The sequence below is a fragment of the Tinamus guttatus genome, unplaced genomic scaffold, assembly GCF_059628265.1.
Source record: "Tinamus guttatus ecotype Peru unplaced genomic scaffold, ASM5962826v1 Tinamus_guttatus_pri_ptg000126l, whole genome shotgun sequence".
NCBI classification, from domain to species: Eukaryota; Metazoa; Chordata; class Aves; order Tinamiformes; family Tinamidae; genus Tinamus; species Tinamus guttatus.
In genome coordinates, this window is record NW_028288660.1 from 76,291 (window position 1) to 97,397 (window position 21,107).

Below are 21,107 nucleotides of genomic sequence, written 5' to 3' on the forward strand. Positions count from 1 at the left end.
GGGAACGGGAATGGGGTGAGAACGGAGCGGGAATGGAGCGGGAACGGAGTGAGAACGGAGTGGGAATGGAGCGGGAACGGAGCGGGAATGGTGTGAGAACAGGGGGCCACCGCGCGCAGCATCGGAGCGGCTGGAGCGCCGGGACGGAGCGACCTGCGGGAGGGAACGGGAACGGGGTGGGAACGGGGTGGGAATGGAGCGGGAATGGGGTGAGAACAGGGGGCCACCGCGTGCAGCATCGGAGCGGCCGGAGCGCCGGGACGGAGTGACCTGCGGGGAGGGAACGGGAACGGGGTGGGAACGGAGCGGGAATGGGGTGAGAACGGGGAGGGAATGGAGCGGGAACGGGGCCGCGTGCAGCATCGGAGCGGCCGGAGTGCCGGGACGGAGCGACCTGCGGGAGGGAACGGGAATGGGGTGAGAACGGAGCGGGAATGGAGCGGGAATGGGATGAGAACGGGGCTGCGCGCAGCATCGAAGCGCAGGGAACAGGGTGGGAACGGGGCGAGAACGGAGCGGGAACGGCATGAAAACGGGGCGGGATCAGTGTGAAAACAGCGCAGGAACGGGGCGAGAGACGACTGGGAACGGCGTGAAAACGGCGCAGGAACGGGGCAAGAACAGAGTGGACCTGCGGGGAGACACGGGGTGGGAATGGTGTGAGAATGGAGTGGGAATGGCATGAAAACAGGGTGGGATCGGCATGAAAACGGCGTGGGAATGGAGCGAGAGAGGACTGGGAACGGCGTGAAAACGGCACAGGAGCGGGGCAAGAACGGAGCAGGAACGGGGCAGACCTGCAGGGAGACACGGGGCGGGAATGGTGTGAGAACGGAGTGGGAATGGGGTGAAAACAGGGCGGGAATGGCGCAGGAATGGGGCGAAAACGGAGTGGACCTACAGAAAGACACGAGGCAGGAACAGCGGTGAGAACAGAGCGGGAACGGTGTGAAAACGGGGCGGGATCGGCATGAAAATGGGGTGGGATTGGAGCAGGAACCGGGAGAGAACGGAGCGGGAATGGGGCGAGAACGGAGGGGACCTGCGGGGAGAGAATGGCGTGAGAACAGAGCGGGAACGGGGCAGGAACGGCGTGAAAACGGGGTGGGATCGGCATGAAAACGGCACGAGAATGGAGCAGGAACCGGGAGAGAACGGAGCGGGAACAGGACGAGAACGGAGCGGACCTGTGGGGAGACACGGGGCGGGAATGGTGTGAAAACGGAGCGGGAACGGGGCGAAAACGGAGCGGGAACGGGGCGAAAACGGAGCGGGAACGGGGCAAAAACGGAGCGGGAACGGGGCAAAAACGGAGCGGGAACGGGGCAAAAACGGAGCGGGAACGGGGCAAAAACGGAGCGGGAACGGGGCAAAAACGGAGCGGGAACGGGGCAAAAACGGAGCGGGAACGGGGCAAAAACGGAGCGGGAACGGGGCAAAAACGGAGCGGGAACGGGGCAAAAACGGAGCGGGAACGGGGCAAAAACGGAGCGGGAACGGGGCAAAAACGGAGCGGGAACGGGGCAAAAACGGAGCGGGAACGGGGCAAAAACGGAGCGGGAACGGGGCAAAAACCGGCGCGGATGTGAGGGGAGACACAGGGCGGGAACGGCGTGAGAACGGAGAGGGAATGGGGTGAAAACGGGGCGAAAACGGAGCGGGAATGGGGCGCAAACAGGGAAATGCCTGTGGAGCGGGAGCGGACCTGTAGGGAAGAGGTGAAAACGGGGCAAAGGTCCTTGGAATGGGAATGGGAACGGACCTATGGGGAGAGAGAAGTGGGAATGGTGTGAAAACAGGGCGGGAATGGGGAAATGGAGTGGGAACGGGGAGCAGACCTGCTGGAAAGGGGTGAAAACGGCAGGAAAAGGGGGCAAAACGGGGCAAAAAGGGGGAAATGCCTGTGGAGCGGGAAGGGACCTGCAAGGATGAGGCGAGAATGGGGTGGGAATGGGGCGAAAACGGGGCGAGAATGGGGCAAAACGGGGCAAAACGGGGGAAATGCCTGTGGAGCGGTAACGGGGCAAAAACGGGGCAGGAACAGGGCAAAAACGGGGCAGGAACAGGGCAAAAACGGGGGAAACACCCATGGAACGGGAATGGGGAACTGACCTGCCGGGGGGGGAGAGAAATGGGGCAAGAATGGGGTGGAAACGGGGGGAATTGGGAAAAAAAAACACCCCCAAAGTAGTTGCTGATGGGGTACTGCGGTGTTGGGGGGAATGGGGAGAAAATAGGAAAAAAAACAGGGTGAAAATGGGGGGAATCAGCAAAATTCACCCGTCAAAGCGGTGCTGAGGGGGTATTGTGGTGCTGGGGGAAAAATGGGGGAAATGAGCAAAACCCCAGGATGAAAACAGGCGGAAATGGGCAAAATAACCGTTACCGCGATACTGCCTCTGAATGATTTCAGTACCACGGTAAAAGAGGAAGGAAATAGGCAAAAATAATGGTGTGAAAGCGGAGGAAAATGGGCAAAATAAAACACCCATGAGGGTGCTTCAAAATTATTTTGGTGCTGGGCTGAAAATGGAGAAAAATGGGAAAAAAAACAGGGTGAAAATGGAGGAAAATGGGAAAAATCCTGGGTGAAAGTGGAAGAAAGCAGGAAAAAAAATGGGGTGAAAGCAGAGGAAAGTGGGGAAAAAAACCCTGGTATGGCACCTAAAAAGTTATTTTGGTGCTGTAAATTATCACATTGGGGCCCAAAATGCCCCGATCTGTCCCGACGGATCCATGGGAGGCTCCGCTCCGTGCGGATTTGTTTTTCCAAAGGGAAATGGAGCTGGAAGGGGGGAACAAGGCCCCGGGGGTCCCGGGTTACAGCCGCTTTTTAGCTCCGCCTGTGACTAATTCCATGGAAACAGCGGGAAAAGCGGGACAGTGTGAGGCCAGGAATTACTCCGGGATCTCGGGATAACGGGAAAAGCCCCCGCCGCGATTCCCACCCCCCTCCGGAGGCTCCGGATCCGCTCCAGCCCTGTCCCGATTCCGGATCAGCCCTCGCTAATGTCCCCAATATCCTCTGCCCCCCTCAAAGACCCCCCTTGTCTCACCTACCCCCCCCCCCATGTCCCCAACGCCCCCCCAATGTCCCCCAGGTCCCTCTTGATGTCCCCACCCCCCCCATACCCTAAGTGTCCCCCCCAAAACTCTATCCCCCCCATGTCCCCAATGTCCCCCAGGTCCCTCTTGATGTCCCCGCCCCCCCCATACCCTAAATGTCCCCCCCAAACCTCTACTCCCCCCCATGTCCCCAACGCCCCCCCAATGTCCCCCAGGTCCCTCTTGATGTCCCCGCCCCCCCCATACCCTAAATGTCCCCCCCAAACCTCTACGCCCCCCCATGTCCCCAACACCCCCCCAATGTCCCCAAGGTCCCTCTTGGCGCCTCCCGATCCCCCTCCCGCCCCCCCAAGTGCCCCCCCCGACACCCCTGACCCCCCCCCATGTCCCCAATCCCCCCTCAGGTCCCTCTTGGTGTCCCCCCCCCCCCGCCCCGGACCCCTTAAACGCCCCCCCCCGGACATATCCCCCCCCAACCCCCAACTTCGCCCCCAGCCCGCGCTCCCCGCCCCTACGTCACCCATTTGACCCCTCCCCCCGTCCTTGTCGCCGCTCAAACCCCCAAATTCCCCTCAAAACACCCCAAAATCCGCCCCCCCCCCCCGCACTCACACGGATCGGGCCCCGCCGCCGCCTGCGCCCCCCTCCTCAGGCCGCCCCGCCTCCTTGGCCGGAAGCCCCTGCGAGCGCGACACCTCACTTCCGGTCGGGCCGTACTACCCCCACGCCCGCACGGGGGGAGCCCGGGGGTGGTTTCTTTTGGGGGGGGCGTTTCGCGCGCTGCCCCCCCCCCCCGTTTTCCTGCTAATAGTTTTAACCAACGGGGGGGTTGGGCTGGGACCCCCCCCGGATTCGCCTTCGCCCTCCCCCGAACCGGGAAGTCCGCCGGGCTCCCCCCCCCCCGCCGCCCCGCACATGGTACGGCCCGAGCCGCCCGCTCCCGCACGGGGCAGCCAGGGGCCCGTGGCTCGCTCCCATTGGCCAGCGCCGCGCGGCGCTCCGCCAATCACAAAGAAAGGCCCCCACCTCGGCCAATGAGGGGGCGCGGCCGCTGTTGCTAGGAGAGACCCGCTTCTCCCCGCCCCCGGTGTGTGATGAGCTGCGTTCGTTCTCAGGCTTTCGGAACGCCTGGTGCCGCCGGGCCGGATTTCAGCCCTAAATCCGGCTGTTTTGACCCATTTCCCACCCTGTATACGGCCTGCGGCTCCCAATCCTATAGGATATGCCCATTTTTTCGCACGCGCCCGCCCCCGTTTGCTCAGAATTTAGCCCCAAAACGGGCACGGAGCTCGCAACGCTCCGCCCCTTGCTGACAGGCCCCCCCTACACTAAAAGCCCGCCCCCCGCCTGCCCCGCCCAGCCTATCAGCAACGCCCTCCCCGCCCCCCCGACCTTCTGGTTGGCTGGCGCCTCCCTCAAGCCCCGCCCCCTCCCCGCTGTGACGGACAGCGGCGTTGCCACGCCTCCCGCGAAGGAGGAGGCGGGGCTTTGCTCTGATTGGCCGCGCTCGCCCGCCCGCAGCCTATAGAAGGCGCAGACCGCAGAGGGGCGGGATCAATTCTGTGACTCCTCCTCCTCCCGCTCCGCTCAGGTGAGGGGAGGGCAGCGCGCGAGTGACGTAAAGGGGGGGAAAAAAAAAGGCGGGAAACGGCGCCATGCGGCGCGAAGGGGCCTCCCACGTCGCGCTCTGAGGTGGCCGTTTCCCCCCGTTCTCCTCCCGTGGGAGGAAAAGCGGCTCCCCATGAGGTGAAGTCCCCCTTTTTCCACGTGGAAAAGGGGAAACCGTCGAGGTTTGGGTGCTGTGAGGTAAAAAGAGCCCTCTGGCCCCTTGGGCATCGTTTTGGGGTGGTTTCTGGGGTTTTTGTGTGAGGCAGAGGTGGCCTCAGTGGATTTATAATAATAGGGAAAATTAATCCCGCCTGTTCTTGGGATGGCTCCATTGATGTCTTTTTTTTTTTTTTTTTTTCCTCCCCAAAATTCCCTTGTGCTGAGGTTGCTGTCTCTTAATCCTTGCAAAGAAAACTATCATTTTGGGCTGGAAAACTGTCATTCTGAGCAGCTTAAAAATGAGGTGAAAAAGTACCTGAATTGCTGAAAAGGTGAACAAAAATGTGGTTTTTCCCTATTAAAGTGTGTTTAAACACCGGTTTTCAACGAGTGTGGTGAAGCGGCCTCCGACGGGAGCGTTTGGAACCAAATTAAGCCCTGTAAAAATCCCGATTTAAACAAAATAAATCTGTTTTCCTGCCCTGGTGTGAGTGTTTTGTGTTTATTTGAGCAGTAGATCTGTTTTGGGGCTAGAAAAGGATTTTTGGGGGTGGGAGAATTGGGGATGAGAGGGGTTGTGGGGGTCTCCCTTCCTCAGGATTCCTTTATCCCACTTTTCTCCGGATGATTTGGGATAACTCCATGGCTCCATGCGGATTAAAGCGACTCATCTCCTTCTGTTCGGATGCTTTCCCCAATCCAGCGCTGTGAAAACTGTTGGAAAAAAAGCAGCTTTATGGTAAAATGAGTGCTTAAAACCCCTCAATTTTGTGCTTGGGGCTAAAATTGCTCTCTTCTTGCTTTCTAGCTTTCCTAAGTCTGTTTTTAGGGGGAATTTGGAGCTTTTTTGGAAGGGGGAAGAGCTGGTTTTTCCCTTCCAAGGGCCGTGATCCTGCGTCTCCGGCATCCCGGGGATCCCCTCTTGTCCCCGCAGTGTCCGTCCATCATTCCCGGAGATGAAGCCCACGCAGATTCCCGCTCCGGAGCCTTCCCGGACACCCTGTCACCAGGAAGAGCAAGCCGCCTTCTTCAACCTCCTGGGTAAGAGCTGCCGCTCCGGCTTTTCCCTGTTAAAATGCCACAAAAAAAACAGGGAATTTTTCCCTGGGAAGAAGGTGGTGGTGATGCATCCCAGCTCTCTTGCAGAGGATAACGTGATCCAGGAGTTCCTTTCCATGGACGCCTGCTACCGCATCTCGGATAAGGTCGGTTCCGGAGGCAGCAGCGCTGTCCATTCCAGTGCTTCCCACATTTTGGGGGAGGAAAAGGGGGAAAATCCCCACAATCCTGGTGCTACCCTCGTTTTGGGGAAGAAAAAGGGGGAAAAAATCCCATGATCCCAGAACTACTCCCATTTTGGAGGGAGAAAATGATGGGGGGGGGAAATCCACAATCCCAACACTTATCCCTATTTTGCGGGGACAAATGAGAGTAAGGGAAAAATACAACAGTCACATTCACCCCCTTCCCAGAAATCATGGGTTTAGAAGGGGAAGTGAGTCCCAATATCCCCTGGTTTTCCCGGTGTTTGAGCGCCCGTTTTCCCGGTGTTTGAGCGCCCGTTTTCCCGGTGTTTGAGCGCCCGTTTTCCCGGTGTTTGAGCGCCCGTTTTCCCGGTGTTTGAGCGCCCGTTTTCCCTGTTTTCCAGTACCTGCTGGCCATGGCGCTCACCTACTTCCAGCGCGCGGGGCTGCCCACGGCCGAGTACACCCGGATGAACCTCTTTGCGGCGCTGTGAGTGCCGGAACGCCGTGCGGATCGCGCGGATCGTTCCCGGCGGCCTCGTCACCGGCTCCGTCGCAGGTACCTGGCGAACGACATGGAGGAGGATGAGGAGGAGCCCAAGTACGAGATCTTCCCCTGGGCGCTGGGATCCCGCTGGCGCCAGCTCTTCCCGCGCTTCCTCCGGCTCCGCGACGCCTTCTGGGCCCGGATGAACTTCCGAGCCGCCGTCAGCCGCCACTGCTGCGACGAGGTAACGGAGCCGCCTTCCCGGCGCTGGGAATTGCCTTCCCTGGAACGCGGCGGGGCCTTTGGATCCCTTTGGGATATGGGGGGGCCCCCGGCGGGGGCTTGGGATCCCTTGGGATATGGGGGGGCCCCCGGCGGGGGCTTGGGATCCCTCGGGATATGGGGGGGCCCCCGGCGGGGGATTTGGATCCCTCGGGATATGGGGGGCCCCCCGGCGGGGGATTTGGATCCCTCGGGATATGGGGGGCCCCCCGGCGGGGGCTTTGGATCCCTTTGGGATATGGGGGCCCCCCCCCGGCGGGGGCTTTGGATCCCTTTGGGATATGGGGGCCCCCCCCCGGCGGGGGCTTTGGATCCCTCGGGATATGGGGGGGCCCCCCGGCGGGGGATTTGGATCCCTTTGGGATATGGGGGGCCCCCCGGCGGGGGCTTCGGATCCCTTTGGGATATGGGCGCCAGCATCCCTTTTCCTGCTGGAGAATGAGTCGCTCTGGGAATGTTGCAGCTTTCCTGGCTCCAAGGGGGTTTTCTTTCCTTGGGCCCTTAATCCATAGGGAAGAGAAAGGTGGAAGTGAGGGCTGGATCCCACCGGAGCATCGGTAGCCGTGCTTGGAGCGGTGCCGCTCTCTGGCTCCAATGGGGATTATTTCCTGCCTCAGTTTCCCAAATCCAGGGGGGAGAGAAAAGTGGGAAGCAGGGACTGGGATCCCAGTGGGAAGTCTTGGAGCGTTGCCACTTTTTTTTTTTTTGCTCCAAGGGGCATTTCCTGCCTTGGCCCCAAATCCGTAGTGGGGAAAGAGTGGGAAGCGAGGGCCGGGATCCCGGCGGGAAGCCATCGTTCCCACTCCGATTCCTCACGCGTCCCTGTTTCCCACTGCAGCTTTTAACATTATTTGCCTCCCAAATCCCTATTCCCATCTCCAAAACGTCCTAAACCCCCCGAAAAATCGGGATTTTTGTTCCCTCTGGCAGCTTATGGCAAAGGAGCCGTCGCACTGGGCCTGGCTGCGGGAGCGGCCCCGGCACCACAGCGGAGCCACCCGGAATTACCTGCGGGATGAGCGGGAGCTGCTGCCCCGCGGCCCCGGCGTCACCCCCCCCGGCTGTGCCCTGTGTCACCTTCCCACGGGTGACAACGACGGTGACGATGAGGACGGCGCCGCGCCGGCCACCGCCCCGTCGCTCCTCATCCTCCCGCGTGAGTCCGGCCTTCCCGGCTTAACCACCGGAGCCGGGAGCTTCCCCACTGCTTCCCGGCTTAACCACCGGAGCCGGGAGCTTCCCCGCTGCCCGCTCTGGGTTTACTCCCGTTTTTTGGGATTAAATCCCGCTTTTCTCATCCGCAGTCCCGCGGGAGCCGGACGCCGAGCGCCAGGGCCCCGTCCTGGCCTGGCCCTCCGTGGGATGACGCTGCTCCCTTCCCGCCCGGAGCCGCCCCGGGAATGGGAATGGGGTTTGGTTTTCCTCTTCCTGAGCACTTTACGGACTTGCTCCGACCGCCTGAGCGGGGTGGGTTGGATGGAGTATGGAAACGGGATGAATCCCGTGGATGCAGGTGTGTGGAAAAGGGGGAAAAATACATTAGAGTTGTGTGGGAATCGCTGGACGATGCTAATAAACATGTCTGGGAAAAGCTAATTCCGTGGATTCTTTCCCCATTCTTGCAAGTGGATCCAGAAAGGGATCCGGAGCGTCGCTTCTGGACAAAGGGAGGGGAGCTGCGGTTTTTCCCAAAGGGAATTCCGTGTTTCCACTGTAATAGCTCCCTTTTCACTCCGCAGCCGCTTTCCTGTATCCCCGGAATGGGGCTCGCTCCGTAATCCTCACCCGCTTCCATCCCTCCCTCCTTGCGGAGCAGCCGGCAGCTGAGCCCGGATCTGGTGCCCAGGTAGGGACCCGGCAGCTCCCGCTCCCACCCACGTATCCCGGCGGGAAGCAACCCAGGAAACCCCCCTGCATCCCGGGCGAATCCGCCCTGCGGTGCCAGGGAGGGAGGGGAAAAACCCGGGAAGGTTGTTGCAATGCGGAGAAAAATCCGCAGCGTCCGGAGGAGGAGGCAGCAGCTCCGGAGGCTCCCGCTGTTCCGGAGGCTCCGAAGGCCCCCAAAATCCTCCTCGGGGCGTTGTTTTCTCCGGACTTTTTCCCCTCCCGAGGGAGGAGCCGCGCGGGGAGGAGGCGGCAGCGGCTCCGGAGCGCCGTTCCGGCCTTGCCTTCCTGCTCCGGAGTTTTTTCCTCCCCGGACGCGGCGTTTTTCGGACCCTCACAGAGGTACGTCCCTCTGTCCCGTCTCTCCCGCTATTCCGGAGCCGGGCGGAGCATTCGGAGAAGGGCGGCGGAGCCGGGGGCGACTCCGGAGAGCGGCGCTTCCCAACTCCGCGCTGGGTTCGTCCAGGAAGTTCTTGGGCAACTGCCCCAAAACCCCCTTTCCCTCCAATTTTCCCCCTGCCCAAGGAGTCATCAGGATCCCCCTTCCCAACCCTGCTATGGATTTCGGGAAGTAAAATCCCCCCAAAGGGTATTTCCCCATTCTAAATCCTGCTTTTTTTCCTGCCCCCAGCGTTGATACATGCTGATTTAATATTAATAATTAATAATAATCACAGCTGTTTTTCTGGATGCTGTCGATGCGCTAGGCCTCGTCCTTCCGCACCTGTCTGCGTCCCGGAAAAATCCGGCTTTTCCCCTTCCCAACTGGCTCTGGAGAGCTGGAATTCACGAGATTCCCCAGGATTTTCCCTTTCCGTGCCCAAGGTGCAGCTCCTTTCCCACTCGGAGCTGCCTCCCATTGGGACAACTTCCCAAGAGGTTTTTCCCCCTGCTGAGGATTCCCAAAATTCTGGGAAGCGGGAGTCGCTAATGAGGAAGCTCCGTCCTGCTCCGATGGGATCGCTCGTGTCCCCCAGGCCCCCCCCTTTTTGGCACCTGTCACCAAGGGAGTGATTTTTGGGGCCATTTCTGGCCTTTTTGGGTCCTCTCGGTGCTCTCTGGCAGCTCCCTAATTAATTAACACCTAATTAAGCCTCCCCGGGGCCCAGGCGGGCTGGGAGGCTGAGTCACCCCATGCTCCAACTGGCCTGACCTGTTCCCAGCGCCCCAGGCCCCTTCTGGGGCGGTTTTTGGGGTCGTTTCCCCCTTTTTTGGGTCACTCTTCCCGCTTTTCCGCCCTGCGCTTCCCGGGGTTAACGGAGCCTCTTTCCAGGCGGCCCCGCGCTCGGGTTGCAGCCGAGCAGCTGCTCGGCATTCCGGCACGTCGGAGCGGCCCCGCTCCGGGTTTACGTAACCGGAACGTGGAGCTTTTGGGGGGGTTTTGCCCCATTTCCGAAGCGAGCCGGCTCCCTTTCCCTCGCTGCTAACGCTAACAGACCCGGATTCTCCCTGTGTGCGCCGAAATCTGTGGAATTAACTTCTTTTCCCTGCCTTTTCCAGGCAGGAGAGCGGATAGAGACAGCAGGCGAGCTTGCTGCCTGCTAATCCCTTCCGTTAATGGGACTTTCACCCAAATTTGGCACGTGCAACACTCAGAAACGTCACCGCGGAGACCCAAAATGCCCCTAAATCCTCCCAACCCTTTCCCAAATCCTTGGATTTGACCCCTCTCCTGCTTTTCCAGGGGACAGAGTCAGTGGCCAAGCTCGCCATGCGTTAATCCCTTGCGTTAATGGGACTTTCACCCAAATTTGATGCATGCAACACTCAGAAACGTCACCGCGGAGACCCAAAACGCCCCTAAATCCTTGGGTTTGACCCCTTCCCAAATCCTTGGGTTTGACCCCTTCCCAAATCCTTGGAATTTGACCCCTCTCCTGCTTTTCCAGGGGACAGAGTCAGTGGCCAAGCTCGCCGCGCGCTAATCCCTTGCGTGAACGGGACTTTCACCCAAATTTGATGCATACGACACTCAGAAACGTCACCGCGGAGACCCAAAACGCCCCCAAATCCTTGGGTTTGCCCCCTTCCCAAATCCTTGGGTTTGCCCCCTTCCCAAATCCTTGGGTTTGCCCCCTTCCCAAATCCTTGGATTTTGACCCCTCTCCTGCTTATCCAGGGGACAGAGTCAGTGGCCAAGCTCGCCGCGCGCTAATCCCTTGTATTAATGGGACTTTCACCCAAACGGCACGCGTGGCGCTCGGGAACGTCCCCGCGGGGACCCGGAATGCCCCTAAATCCTTGGGTTTGACCCCTTCCCAAATCCTTGGGATTTAACCCCTCTCCTGCTTATCCAGGGGACAGAGACAGTGGCCAAGCTCGCTGCGCGCTAATCCCTTGCATTAACGGGACTTTCACCCAAAGGGCGCGCGCGGCGCTTGGGAACGTCCCCGCGGGGACCCGGAACGCCCCCAAATCCTTGGCTTTGACCCCTTCCCAAATCCTTGGGTTTGACCCCTTCCCAAATCCTTGGAATTTGACCCCTCTCCTGCTTTTCCAGGGGACGGAGACAGTGGCCAAGCTCGCTGCGCGCTAATCATAGAATCATAGAATGCTTAGGGTTGGAATGGGATTTTCACCCAAACGGCACGCGCGGCGCTCGGGAACGTCCCCGCGGGGACCCGGAACGCCCCTAAATCCTTGGGTTTGACCCCAAATCCTTGGGTGTGACCCCTTCCCAAATCCTTGGAATTTGACCCCTCTCCTGGTTTTCCAGGGGACGGAGACAGTGGCCAAGCTCACTGCACGCTAATCCCTTCCGTTAATGGGACTTTCACCCAAATTTGGCATGTGCAACACTCAGAAATGTCACTGTGGAGACCCGGAACACCCCTAAATCCTTGGGTTTGCCCCCTTCCCAAATCCTTGGGTTTGACCCCTTCCCAAATCCTTGGAATTTGACCCCTCTCCTGCTTATCCAGGGGACAGAGACAGCGGGCAAGCTCGCTGCGCTCTAATCCCTTGCATTAACGGGATTTTCACCCAAAGGGCGCGCGTGGCGCTCGGGAACATCCCCGCGGGGACCCGGAACGCCGCCGAGCCTCTCCCGCTTTTCCGCAGCCGCTCCCGCTTTTCCGCAGGGATGGCGGAGGAGCCGGTGGTGCCCGTGTTCTGCACGGGCGTCTCGGCGCAGGTGCAGCGGCAGCGCGCGCGGGACCTGGGCCTGGGCCGGCACGAGAACGCCGTGCGCTACCTGGGCCAGGACTTCGAGCGGCTCCGCGCCGAGAGCCTCCGCTCCGGGCGCCTCTTCCGCGACGACGCCTTCCCGCCCCACGCCGCTTCCCTCGGATTCCGCGAGCTCGGGCCGCGCTCCGCCAAGACGGCCGGAGTCACCTGGATGCGGCCCTCGGTAAGGCGGGGAAAACGGCGCGGAACGAAGAAACCCAGCCCAAAAAAACCCAACCCCGTGCGTTTTCCCGGCTCGTTCCGCGGTTACGGCGCGTTTGGGAGTCTCCCGGTTTTCCCAAAGAAGCCGTTTCTCCAAGGGCTTGGTAATTCCGGGGAGATTAGGGCAAGTTTGGGACTGCTGGTTATGGGTATTTGAGGTAGGAACAAGTGGTTTTGGGGGATTCCAGGGATATTAGGGTGAGTTTCCACTTTCTCGCTGCGGATATTAATAATTTTGAGGATGATTCTGGGGTTCTGGTGATTCCGGTGAGCTCCGGGCTCTGGTTTCCGCTGATAACGCGGAGGCGGCGCCGGGTGTTCCGCGGGATTAGGGCGAGTCTGGCCCTCCTGGCTACGGATAATGACAACAGCGGAGGGAGCGGGTCGGAGTCGCGGCCTCGGCCGATGATCGGAGCGATAAGGGAGCGGGCGGTGGTTATCCCGGCTCCGAACCCGCTGCCTTCCGGCCTCATAAAACCCCTCCCAGGCCAACAGCCGCGGGAATGGCGCGGGATCGTCTCGGGATTCCCGATGGCAGGATGCTTTGGGTCGTTTTTCCCATTATCCGTGTGTTTCTGCCCGCCAGGAGCTGTGTCCCAACCCCCGGTTCATTGTGGACGGAGCCACGCGCACCGACATCTGCCAGGGAGCGCTGGGTAGGCACCTCCATGGGATCATCCCTTGGGAAGCGGGATCGGGGGGTGACGCCGGCGGTTTTCCGCAGGCGACTGTTGGCTCCTGGCCGCCATCGCGTCGCTGACGCTCAACGACACCATCCTGCACCGCGTGGTCCCGCACGGACAGAGCTTCCAGCAGGGATACGCCGGCATCTTCCACTTCCAGGTGAGCCGGAAACCTGCTCCTTGCTTCCCAAAAGCGGGAAAAAATTGGAAACGGAGGGGTAGGTTTAAATTGGAAACGGAAGGGTAGGTTTGCACGTCAAGGCTGTGATCCCCACGTGGTATCCGGCTCCGTCCATGCGCTGCCGGGGAGCGCGGCGCGCATCCCGGCTCCCACGGCGCGCGTTCCCGCGGCCTATCCCGGCTCCCGCGGCGTTCCCGGCTCCGAGCATCCCTCCGCCCGCAGATCTGGCAGTTCGGAGAGTGGCTGGACGTGGTGGTGGACGACTACCTGCCCACCAAGGACGGGAAGCTGCTCTTCGTGCACTCGGCCGAGGGCTCCGAGTTCTGGAGCGCGCTGCTGGAAAAGGCTTACGCCAAGTAGGCGCCAAGCACGGGCTGGGATGGGAAGAGCCGGGAACGGCGGCGGCATTCCCGCTTCCCGCAGGGTGAACGGCTGCTACGAGGCGCTCGCGGGCGGCAGCACCTCCGAGGGCTTCGAGGACTTCACCGGCGGCGTCACCGAGTGGTTCGACCTGCGGCGCCCGCCCGCCGACCTCTTCCAAGTGATCCTCAAGGCGCTGGAGCGCGGCTCCCTGCTCGGCTGCTCCATCGACGTCGGTGCCCCTTTTTCCCGGGAGCGGCGGGCCGGATCCGGGCGGGAAGGCGCGCTGACGCCCCGCGGCGTTTTCCCCTCCGCAGATCACGAGCGCCTTCGACATGGAGGCCGTGACGTTCAAGAAGCTGGTGAAGGGACACGCGTACTCGGTGACGGGCGCCAAGCAGGTGCGCGGAAACGGGGGTTTGGGGAGGATTTTTTAGGGGGAGAAGCGGGAATTTTTTGGGAAAGCGGGAGTTCCCATGGGGGGGAAAACAGGGGTTTCCACGGTAGGGAAAGCAGGGATTTCTTTGGGAGAAAGCAGGGATTTCTTTGGGGGGAAGCAGGGATTTCTTTGGGGGGAAGAAGGGGTGTTTGGGGGGGGAAGTTCTTTTTGCAGGGAAGCAGAATTTTTGGGGGGGAAAAGCAGGTGGTGGAAGAGTTATGGGGAAAAAGCATTTTTTGGGGGGGAAGCTGGATTTGGGGGGAAAAGTGGGGGAGTTTGGAGGGTATTTGGGGGGAAATAGTTTTTTTTTTTGGAGAGGAGGAATGGGGTTTTTGGGGGAAGCGGGAGGGTTTGGGGGAAAAGTAGGGGAGTTTGGAGGGCGTTTGGGGGGAAGTGGGTTTTTTGGGGAAGGAGGGATGGGATTTTGGGGGGGAAATAAGGAGTTTGGGGAAAAAGTAGGGAGTTTGGAGGGTGTTTGGGGGGGAGCGTTTTTCGGGGGGGAGGAGGGATGGGATTTTTTGGGGGGAATTGGGGGTTTGGGGGAAAAGTAGGGGAGTTTGGAGGGTGTTTGGTGGGGGAAATAGGTTTTTGGGGGGAGGAGGGATGGGAATTTGGGGGGGAATTGGGGGTTTGGGGGAAAAGTAGGGGAGTTTGGAGGGCGTTTGGGGGGGAAATAGTTTTTTTTTTTGGAGAGGAGGAATGGGGTTTTTGGGGGAAGCGGGAGGGTTTGGGGGAAAAGTAGGGGAGTTTGGAGGGCGTTTGGGGGGAAGTGGGTTTTTTGGGGAAGGAGGGATGGGATTTTGGGGGGGAAATAAGGAGTTTGGGGAAAAAGTAGGGAGTTTGGAGGGTGTTTGGGGGGGAGCGTTTTTCGGGGGGGAGGAGGGATGGGATTTTTTGGGGGGAATTGGGGGTTTGGGGGAAAAGTAGGGGAGTTTGGAGGGTGTTTGGTGGGGGAAATAGGTTTTTGGGGGGAGGAGGGATGGGAATTTGGGGGGGAATTGGGGGTTTGGGGGAAAAGTAGGGGAGTTTGGAGGGCGTTTGGGGGGGAAATGGGTTTTTTTGGAGGGGAAGCTGGATTTGGGGGGAAAAGTGGGGGAGTTTGGAGGGTTTGGGGGAAAAGTAGGGGAGTTTGGAGGGTGTTTGAGGGGAAGTGGGTTTTTTGGGGGAGGAGGGATGGGATTTTTGGGGAGATATCGGGGGTTTGGGGGAAAAGTAGGGGAGTTTGGAGGGCGTTTGGGGGGAAATGGGTTTTTTTGGGGGGGAAGCTGGATTTGGGGGGAAAAGTGGGGGAGTTTGGAGGGTTTGGGGGAAAAGTAGGGGAGTTTGGAGGGCGTTTGGGGGGAAATGGGTTTTTTTGGGGGGGAAGCTGGATTTGGGGGGAAAAGTGGGGGAGTTTGGAGGGTTTGGGGGAAAAGTAGGGGAGTTTGGAGGGTGTTTGAGGGGAAGTGGGTTTTTTTGGAGAGGAGGAATGGCGTTTTTGGGGGAAGCGGGAGGGTTTGGGGGAAAAGTAGGGGAGTTTGGAGGGTGTTTGGGGGGAAGTGGGTTTTTTGGAGGAGGAGGGATGGGAATTTTGGGGGGAAATTGGGGGTTTGGGAGAAAAGTAGGGGAGTTTGGAGGGTGTTTGGGGGGGGAAATGGGCTTTTGGGGGGAGGAGGGATGGGATTTTGGGGGGGGAACTCAGGGGTTTGGGGGAAAAGTAGGGGAGTTTGGAGGGTGTTTGGGGGGAAATGGGATTTTTGGGGGGGAAATCGGGGGGTTGGGGGAAAAGTAGGGGAGTTTGGAGGGTGTTTGGGGGGAAGTGGGTTTTTTGGGGGGGAAATCGGGGGTTTGGGGGAAAAGTAGGGGAGTTTGGAGGGTATTTGGCGGGGAAATGGGATTTTTGGGCAGATATCGGGGGTTTGGGAGAAAAGTAGGGGAGTTTGGAGGGTGTTTGGGAGAGGAGGAAGGGGATTTTGGGGGGAAATCGGGGGGTTGGGGGTGCGAGGCCGCGTCGGCGCCCCTCCGCAGATCAACTACCGCGGCCAAGCGCTGGGGCTCATCCGGATGCGCAATCCCTGGGGAGAGGTGGAGTGGACGGGGGCCTGGAGCGACAAGTGAGTGCCGCCCCGGGGGGGGGGCTCCTCGTTAACGCAGCGGCCTCGTTAGGGCCCCTCGTTAATTAGCGGTCGCCCCCCCGCGCAGCTCGTCCGAGTGGAACGCGGTGGAGCCGGCGCTGCGGCGGCAGCTCATGGTGAAGATGGAGGACGGCGAGTTCTGGTGAGCGCCGGGAAGAAGGCGGCCGGGAGCGTCCTCGGGAGCGCGAGCGGCAGCTCCCGCGCTGCTCCCTCCCGCTTCCAGGATGTCCTTCCGGGATTTCCTGCGGGAATTCACCCGCCTGGAGATCTGCAACCTCACCCCGGACGCGCTCGAGTCCCACAAGTTCCGCAAGTGGAACACGAAGCTCTACGACGGCTCGTGGCGCCGCGGCAGCACGGCCGGCGGCTGCCGCAACTATCCCGGTACCGCCTTTTCCGTGGCTTTCCCGTCGGGATCTTTGGATGTGGACCAGGCTGCAGTTTTTCCCTATTTTTCCCCAGCCACCTTCTGGATCAACCCGCAGTTCAAAATCCACCTGGAAGAGGTGGATGATGACGGCGATTCCGGGCGCGAGCCCGGCTGCAGCTTCCTGCTGGCGCTGATGCAGAAGCACCGGCGCCGGGAACGCCGCTACGGAAAGGACATGGAAACCATCGGATTCGCCGTGTATGAGGTACCCTCCGGAGCTGCATCCGCTTCGCGCGCAACCTCCGCTCCGCTCCAACTGCTCCTCCTTCTCTCCGCAGGTTCCCCCGGAGGTGGGTACGAAATTCCCCGCCGGCCTTCGGCGAGGTGAAAACGGAGGGAATGCCGGGCAGGAAACCCGCCGGCGGCCGCTGATTCCCGGCGTTTGTCCATCTCCCGTTCCCGGCAGTACGTGGGGAAGTCGGGCGTGCACCTGAAGCGGGATTTCTTCCTGGCCAACGCGTCGCGCGCCCGCTCAGAGCAGTTCATCAACCTGCGGGAAGTGAGCACGCGCTTCCGGCTGCCGCCCGGCGAGTACGTCGTGGTGCCCTCCACCTTCGAGCCGGACAAGGAGGGCGACTTCGTGCTCCGCGTCTTCTCCGAGAAAAAAGCCGGGACGGAGTAAGTGCCGGACGCGCCGCGGCTCCCCGCTCCGGGCGCTCGGATCCCTTCCCAGCCCTCTCGCCGCTTCCGCAGGGAGATGGACGACGCGGTGCAGGCCGTGCTGCCGGACGAGGTGAGCGGCGGCGCGCGCGGCGCGTCGGGAACGCCGCGGCGCCCGCGGATCATCCCGCCCCGTTTGTCGCTCCGCAGAAAGTGCTGTCGGAAACGGAGATCGACGACAACTTCAAGCAGCTCTTCAGGCAGCTGGCGGGGCCGGTAGGACCCGCGCGGGCCCATCCGACGGCGCCGGAGCGGGCGGATTTGGGGGGAAACAGCGGGATTTTCTGTTCTGCAGGACATGGAGATCAGCGTGAAGGAGCTGCAGACCATCCTCAACAGAATCATTGCGAAACGTGAGCGCATCCGGGCTTCTCCCGCCCGGAATTCCCTTTGCATGGCGCAAAATTCCCAGTGTTGCAGAGTGGGATTTTTAGGGAAGGGGAGTGGGCAGCTCGTTAATGGCCTCGTTCCTCGTGCCCTCCCGCAGATAAAGACCTCCGGACCAAAGGGTTCAGCGTGGAGTCGTGCCGGAGCATGGTCAACCTCATGGATGTATCCTTCCCCTCCGGAAGCAGCGGGATGCGCGCGGGGACGGAGCAGGGGGACGCAGGGATCATCCGGCGCCTTCCTTAACCCGTCCGCAGAAAGACGGAAACGGGAAGCTGGGGCTGGTGGAGTTCAACGTCCTCTGGAACCGGATCCGGAATTACCTGGTGGGTTGGGGCAGAGCCGGGATGCGCTCCCGGGCTCCCCGTTCCCGCTCTCCTGGTTGGGAATCCCTGTCCTCATGCGCTCCCTTGGCTTTCCAGGCCATTTTCCGCAAGTTCGACCTGGACAAATCGGGAAGCATGAGCGCCTACGAGATGCGGCTGGCGCTGGAGTCTGCAGGTAGCCTCCAATTAACACAATTAACGGATCACGTGACGCGGAGCGGCACCTCCCGCCTCCTCCATGACCTTTTTCCCACCTTTCCGCATCTTTTTTCCCCCCGTCTCCAGGCTTTAAATTGAACAAGAAGCTCCACGAGTTGATCATCACCCGCTACGCCGAGCCTGACCTGGCCCTCGACTTCGACAGCTTCGTCTGCTGCTTGGTCCGCCTGGAAACCATGTTCCGTGAGTACCTTTTTCCCTCTTTTTCCCCATTCTTCCTGCTTTTTCCAGCCATTTCCCTCCGATTCCAAGACCTCTTGTCCCGCTGCCGCAGGGTTTTTCCAAGCGCTGGACGGGGACAAGGACGGCGTCGTCACCTTCGACTTGCTCAAGGTACCGGGGGCCGCGGCGGCGGCTCCGGCTCCGCGCGGCTCCGCTCTCACCGCGTTCCCTCCTCTTCCCAGTGGCTCCAACTCACCATGTTCGCGTGACGCGGGAGCCGCGCGCGGCTCCGGCCCGGCCGCCAAGTGCCTTTTCCCCCGGGAGCTTTTCCCAACGCCGCTTCCGGACACGTGGAAAACGGCCGCTCTTCCCGGCCTTGCTTCTCGCCTCGCTGCGGCCCTCTCTGCTTTTCCTGGATTAACGGAGCGCAGGTTCCTCGGTGCCTTCCCTGCGCTTGGGTTGTGCCGGATTTCCTCAGGCCACGTGAAATGCAGCTGCTTTTTGGGGCTCTTTTGGGCTCTTTTGGGCTCTCCTGCAGCGCTGCCTTCCCCCAGCGTCGTGCTGGGATCAGGGATCTCCCTTCCCCACTTTCCTCCTGGGTACGGTTCTGTTTGGTGATTGTTTTTTTTTTAAAACTGTATAAATTTGTTTTAAGAGCAGAAAAAATAATAAACACAAGATGTGTTATTAAAGCAGCCTCCTTCCCTCTTAACCTCCCTGGAGCCTGTTCAGGGCCACTTCCTCCTCCCAGGGGAGGGGACAGGGTGCCCTTTAACACCCCTGTGTAAAATAAGTACTTTTGTAGTTAAACTATAACTTGAAATATAAATATTGACTAAATAATAATGGGTTTTTACCTCAGTGATTGGGGTCAGGGCTTCACGGTCACCTCCCTCTTTCTAGGCATAGCACAGGGTGTCGTATAACCCACCCTGGGCCGAATAAGCACTTTAATTATAAGAATATAAACTAGAATATAAATATTTATAAATAAAGTGTGGGTTTTACCTCAGGTCTTGACCAAAACCACTCTGAGGTGCTGCCTGGAGCCTCCTCAGCAGGTGCTGCCTCTGGTGCTTCCCCCTCTCCTCTTGCTGCTGTCCCCAGCCCTGTCCCTCCACAGCTCCGTGTCCCCCTTCCCCAGCTCCGTGTCCCCCTCGTGTCCCCCTCCCCAGCTCCGTGTCCCCTCCGTGTCCCCTCCGTGTCCCCTCCGTGTCCCGCCCCGCTCCCCCCAGCGCCACCCGGCGCCTCAGCGAGGGCGGGAAACTCCCCGCTGGCAGCGCGGCGGCCGCTCGCTGAGGCGAAGCCCCGCCCTCTTCCCCCCATTGGCCGCTCGCCGCGCCTAATTTGCATACCCCGCCCTAGCCTTCCTCATCAGGCCAAGCCCCACCCCGACTTCCTTATAAGGCCTGGTTCCACCTCCCGCACTCCCTATGAGGCCTGGCTCCCCCCCCCACGCCCTTATAAGGCTTGACTCCCCCTCGGCGCTCCTTATAAGGGCATTTCCCGCCCTCTCCCTCCTTATATGGCCGGGCGGGGCCGGCGCCCCGCCCCTCCGGCGCGCCGCGCGGCGCGCGCTTTTCGCGGGCGCGGGAGGATGGCGGAGGCCGCGGCGGGAGCGGAGGCCGCGGCGGGGGAGGAGGCGGCGGCCGCGGTGCTGCGCGAGCTGCGGCTCTTCGAGCTGCGCTGCGAGAGCGACGACGTCACCGCCCGCCGTGAGGGGGCGGGGCCTCCGGGTGTCGCGGGGGGGGGGGTCTAGGGGGTGTTGGGGGGGAAGTTGTTTGGGTCCAAGGGGTGTTGGGGGGGGGGTGCAAAGGGGGTTGTTGGGGGGTGGTTTGGGTCCTGGGGAGGTCTCAGAGGGTTGTGGGGTGCTTGGGAGGTCTCAGGGGGTTGTTGGGGTCTCAGCAGGTCCGGGGGAGTCTCAGAGGGTTGTTGGGGTCTTGGAGGGTTGTGGGGGTCCAGGAGGGGGGGTCTCATAGGGTTCTGGGGGAGTCTTAGAGGGTTGTTGGGGTTCTGGAGGATCTCAGGGTGTCCCAGGGGGTTGTTTGGGGTCTCAGCAGGTCCCAGGGGAGTCTCAGAGGGTTGTTGGGGGTTCTGGGGAGTCTCAGGGTGTCCCGGGGGGTTGTTGGGGGTCTCAGCAGGTCCCGGGGGAGTCTCAGAGGGTTGTTGGGATTCTGGGGGGTCCCAGGGGGTTGTTGGGGTCTCAGCAGGTCCCGGGGCAGTCTCAGGGGGTTGTTGGGATTCTGGGGGGTCCCAGGGGGTTGTTTGGGGTCTCAGCAGGTCCCGGGGCAGTCTCAGGGGGTTGTTGGGATTCTGGGGGGGTCTCGGGGGGTTGTTTGGGGTCTCAGCAGGTCCCAGGGGAGTCTCAGAGGGTTGTTGGGATTCTGGGGGGTCCCAGGGGGTTGTTGGGGTCTCAGCAGGTCCCGGGGGAGTCTCAGGTGGTTGTTGGGATTCTGGGGGGTCCCAGGGGGTTGTTTGGGGTCTCAGCAGGTCCCGGGGGAGTCTCAGGGGGTTGTTGGGATTCTGGGGGGTCTCAGGGGGTTGTTTGGGGTCTCAGCAGGTCCCGGGGCAGTCTCAGAGGGTTGTTGGGATTCTGGGGGGTCTCAGGGGGTTGTTTGGGGTCTCAGCAGGTCCCAGGGGAGTCTCAGGGGGTTGTTGGGATTCTGGGGGTCCCAGGGGGTTGTTGGGGTCTCAGCAGGTCCCAGGGGAGGTCTCAGAGGGTTGTTGGGATTCTGGGGGGTCCCAGGGGGTTGTTTGGGGTCTCAGCAGGTCCCGGAGGAGTCTCAGGGGGTTGTTGGGATTCTGGGGGGTCCCAGGGGGTTGTTTGGGGTCTCAGCAGGTCCCGGGGAGGTCTCAGAGGGTTGTTGGGATTCTGGGGGGTCTCAGGGGGTTGTTGGGGGTCTCAGCAGGTCCCCGGGGCAGTCTCAGAGGGTTGTTGGGGGTTCTGGGGAGTCTCAGGGTGTCCGGGGGGTTGTTTGGGGTCTCAGCAGGTCCCGGGGCAGTCTCAGGGGGTTGTTGGGATTCTGGGA

At 61.0% G+C, this 21,107-nt stretch overlaps 2 protein-coding genes across 2 annotated transcripts; both read left to right on the top strand.

Moving 5' to 3' along the window:
* Positions 1-864: 864 nt before the first annotated feature.
* On the top strand, positions 865-8,218 carry SPDYC (speedy/RINGO cell cycle regulator family member C). Its single transcript, XM_088521688.1, has 7 exons — positions 865-926; positions 5,768-5,874; positions 5,980-6,038; positions 6,482-6,567; positions 6,637-6,808; positions 7,777-8,002; positions 8,151-8,218. The coding sequence occupies exons 1-7, from the start codon at positions 865-867 to the stop codon at positions 8,210-8,212; spliced, it is 774 nt and encodes a 257-aa protein (XP_088377814.1). The 3' UTR covers positions 8,213-8,218.
* Positions 8,219-8,983: 765 nt separating this feature from the next.
* On the top strand, positions 8,984-18,388 carry CAPN1 (calpain 1). Its single transcript, XM_088521690.1, has 22 exons — positions 8,984-9,072; positions 11,811-12,079; positions 12,704-12,773; positions 12,842-12,960; positions 13,204-13,337; positions 13,405-13,573; positions 13,659-13,742; positions 15,788-15,873; positions 15,962-16,036; positions 16,118-16,278; positions 16,357-16,529; positions 16,603-16,614; positions 16,731-16,942; positions 17,018-17,057; positions 17,135-17,200; positions 17,280-17,337; positions 17,472-17,536; positions 17,629-17,697; positions 17,794-17,872; positions 17,983-18,099; positions 18,191-18,249; positions 18,321-18,388. The coding sequence occupies exons 2-22, from the start codon at positions 11,813-11,815 to the stop codon at positions 18,345-18,347; spliced, it is 2,142 nt and encodes a 713-aa protein (XP_088377816.1). The 5' UTR covers positions 8,984-9,072; positions 11,811-11,812; the 3' UTR covers positions 18,348-18,388.
* The last annotated feature ends 2,719 nt before the right edge of the window (positions 18,389-21,107 follow it).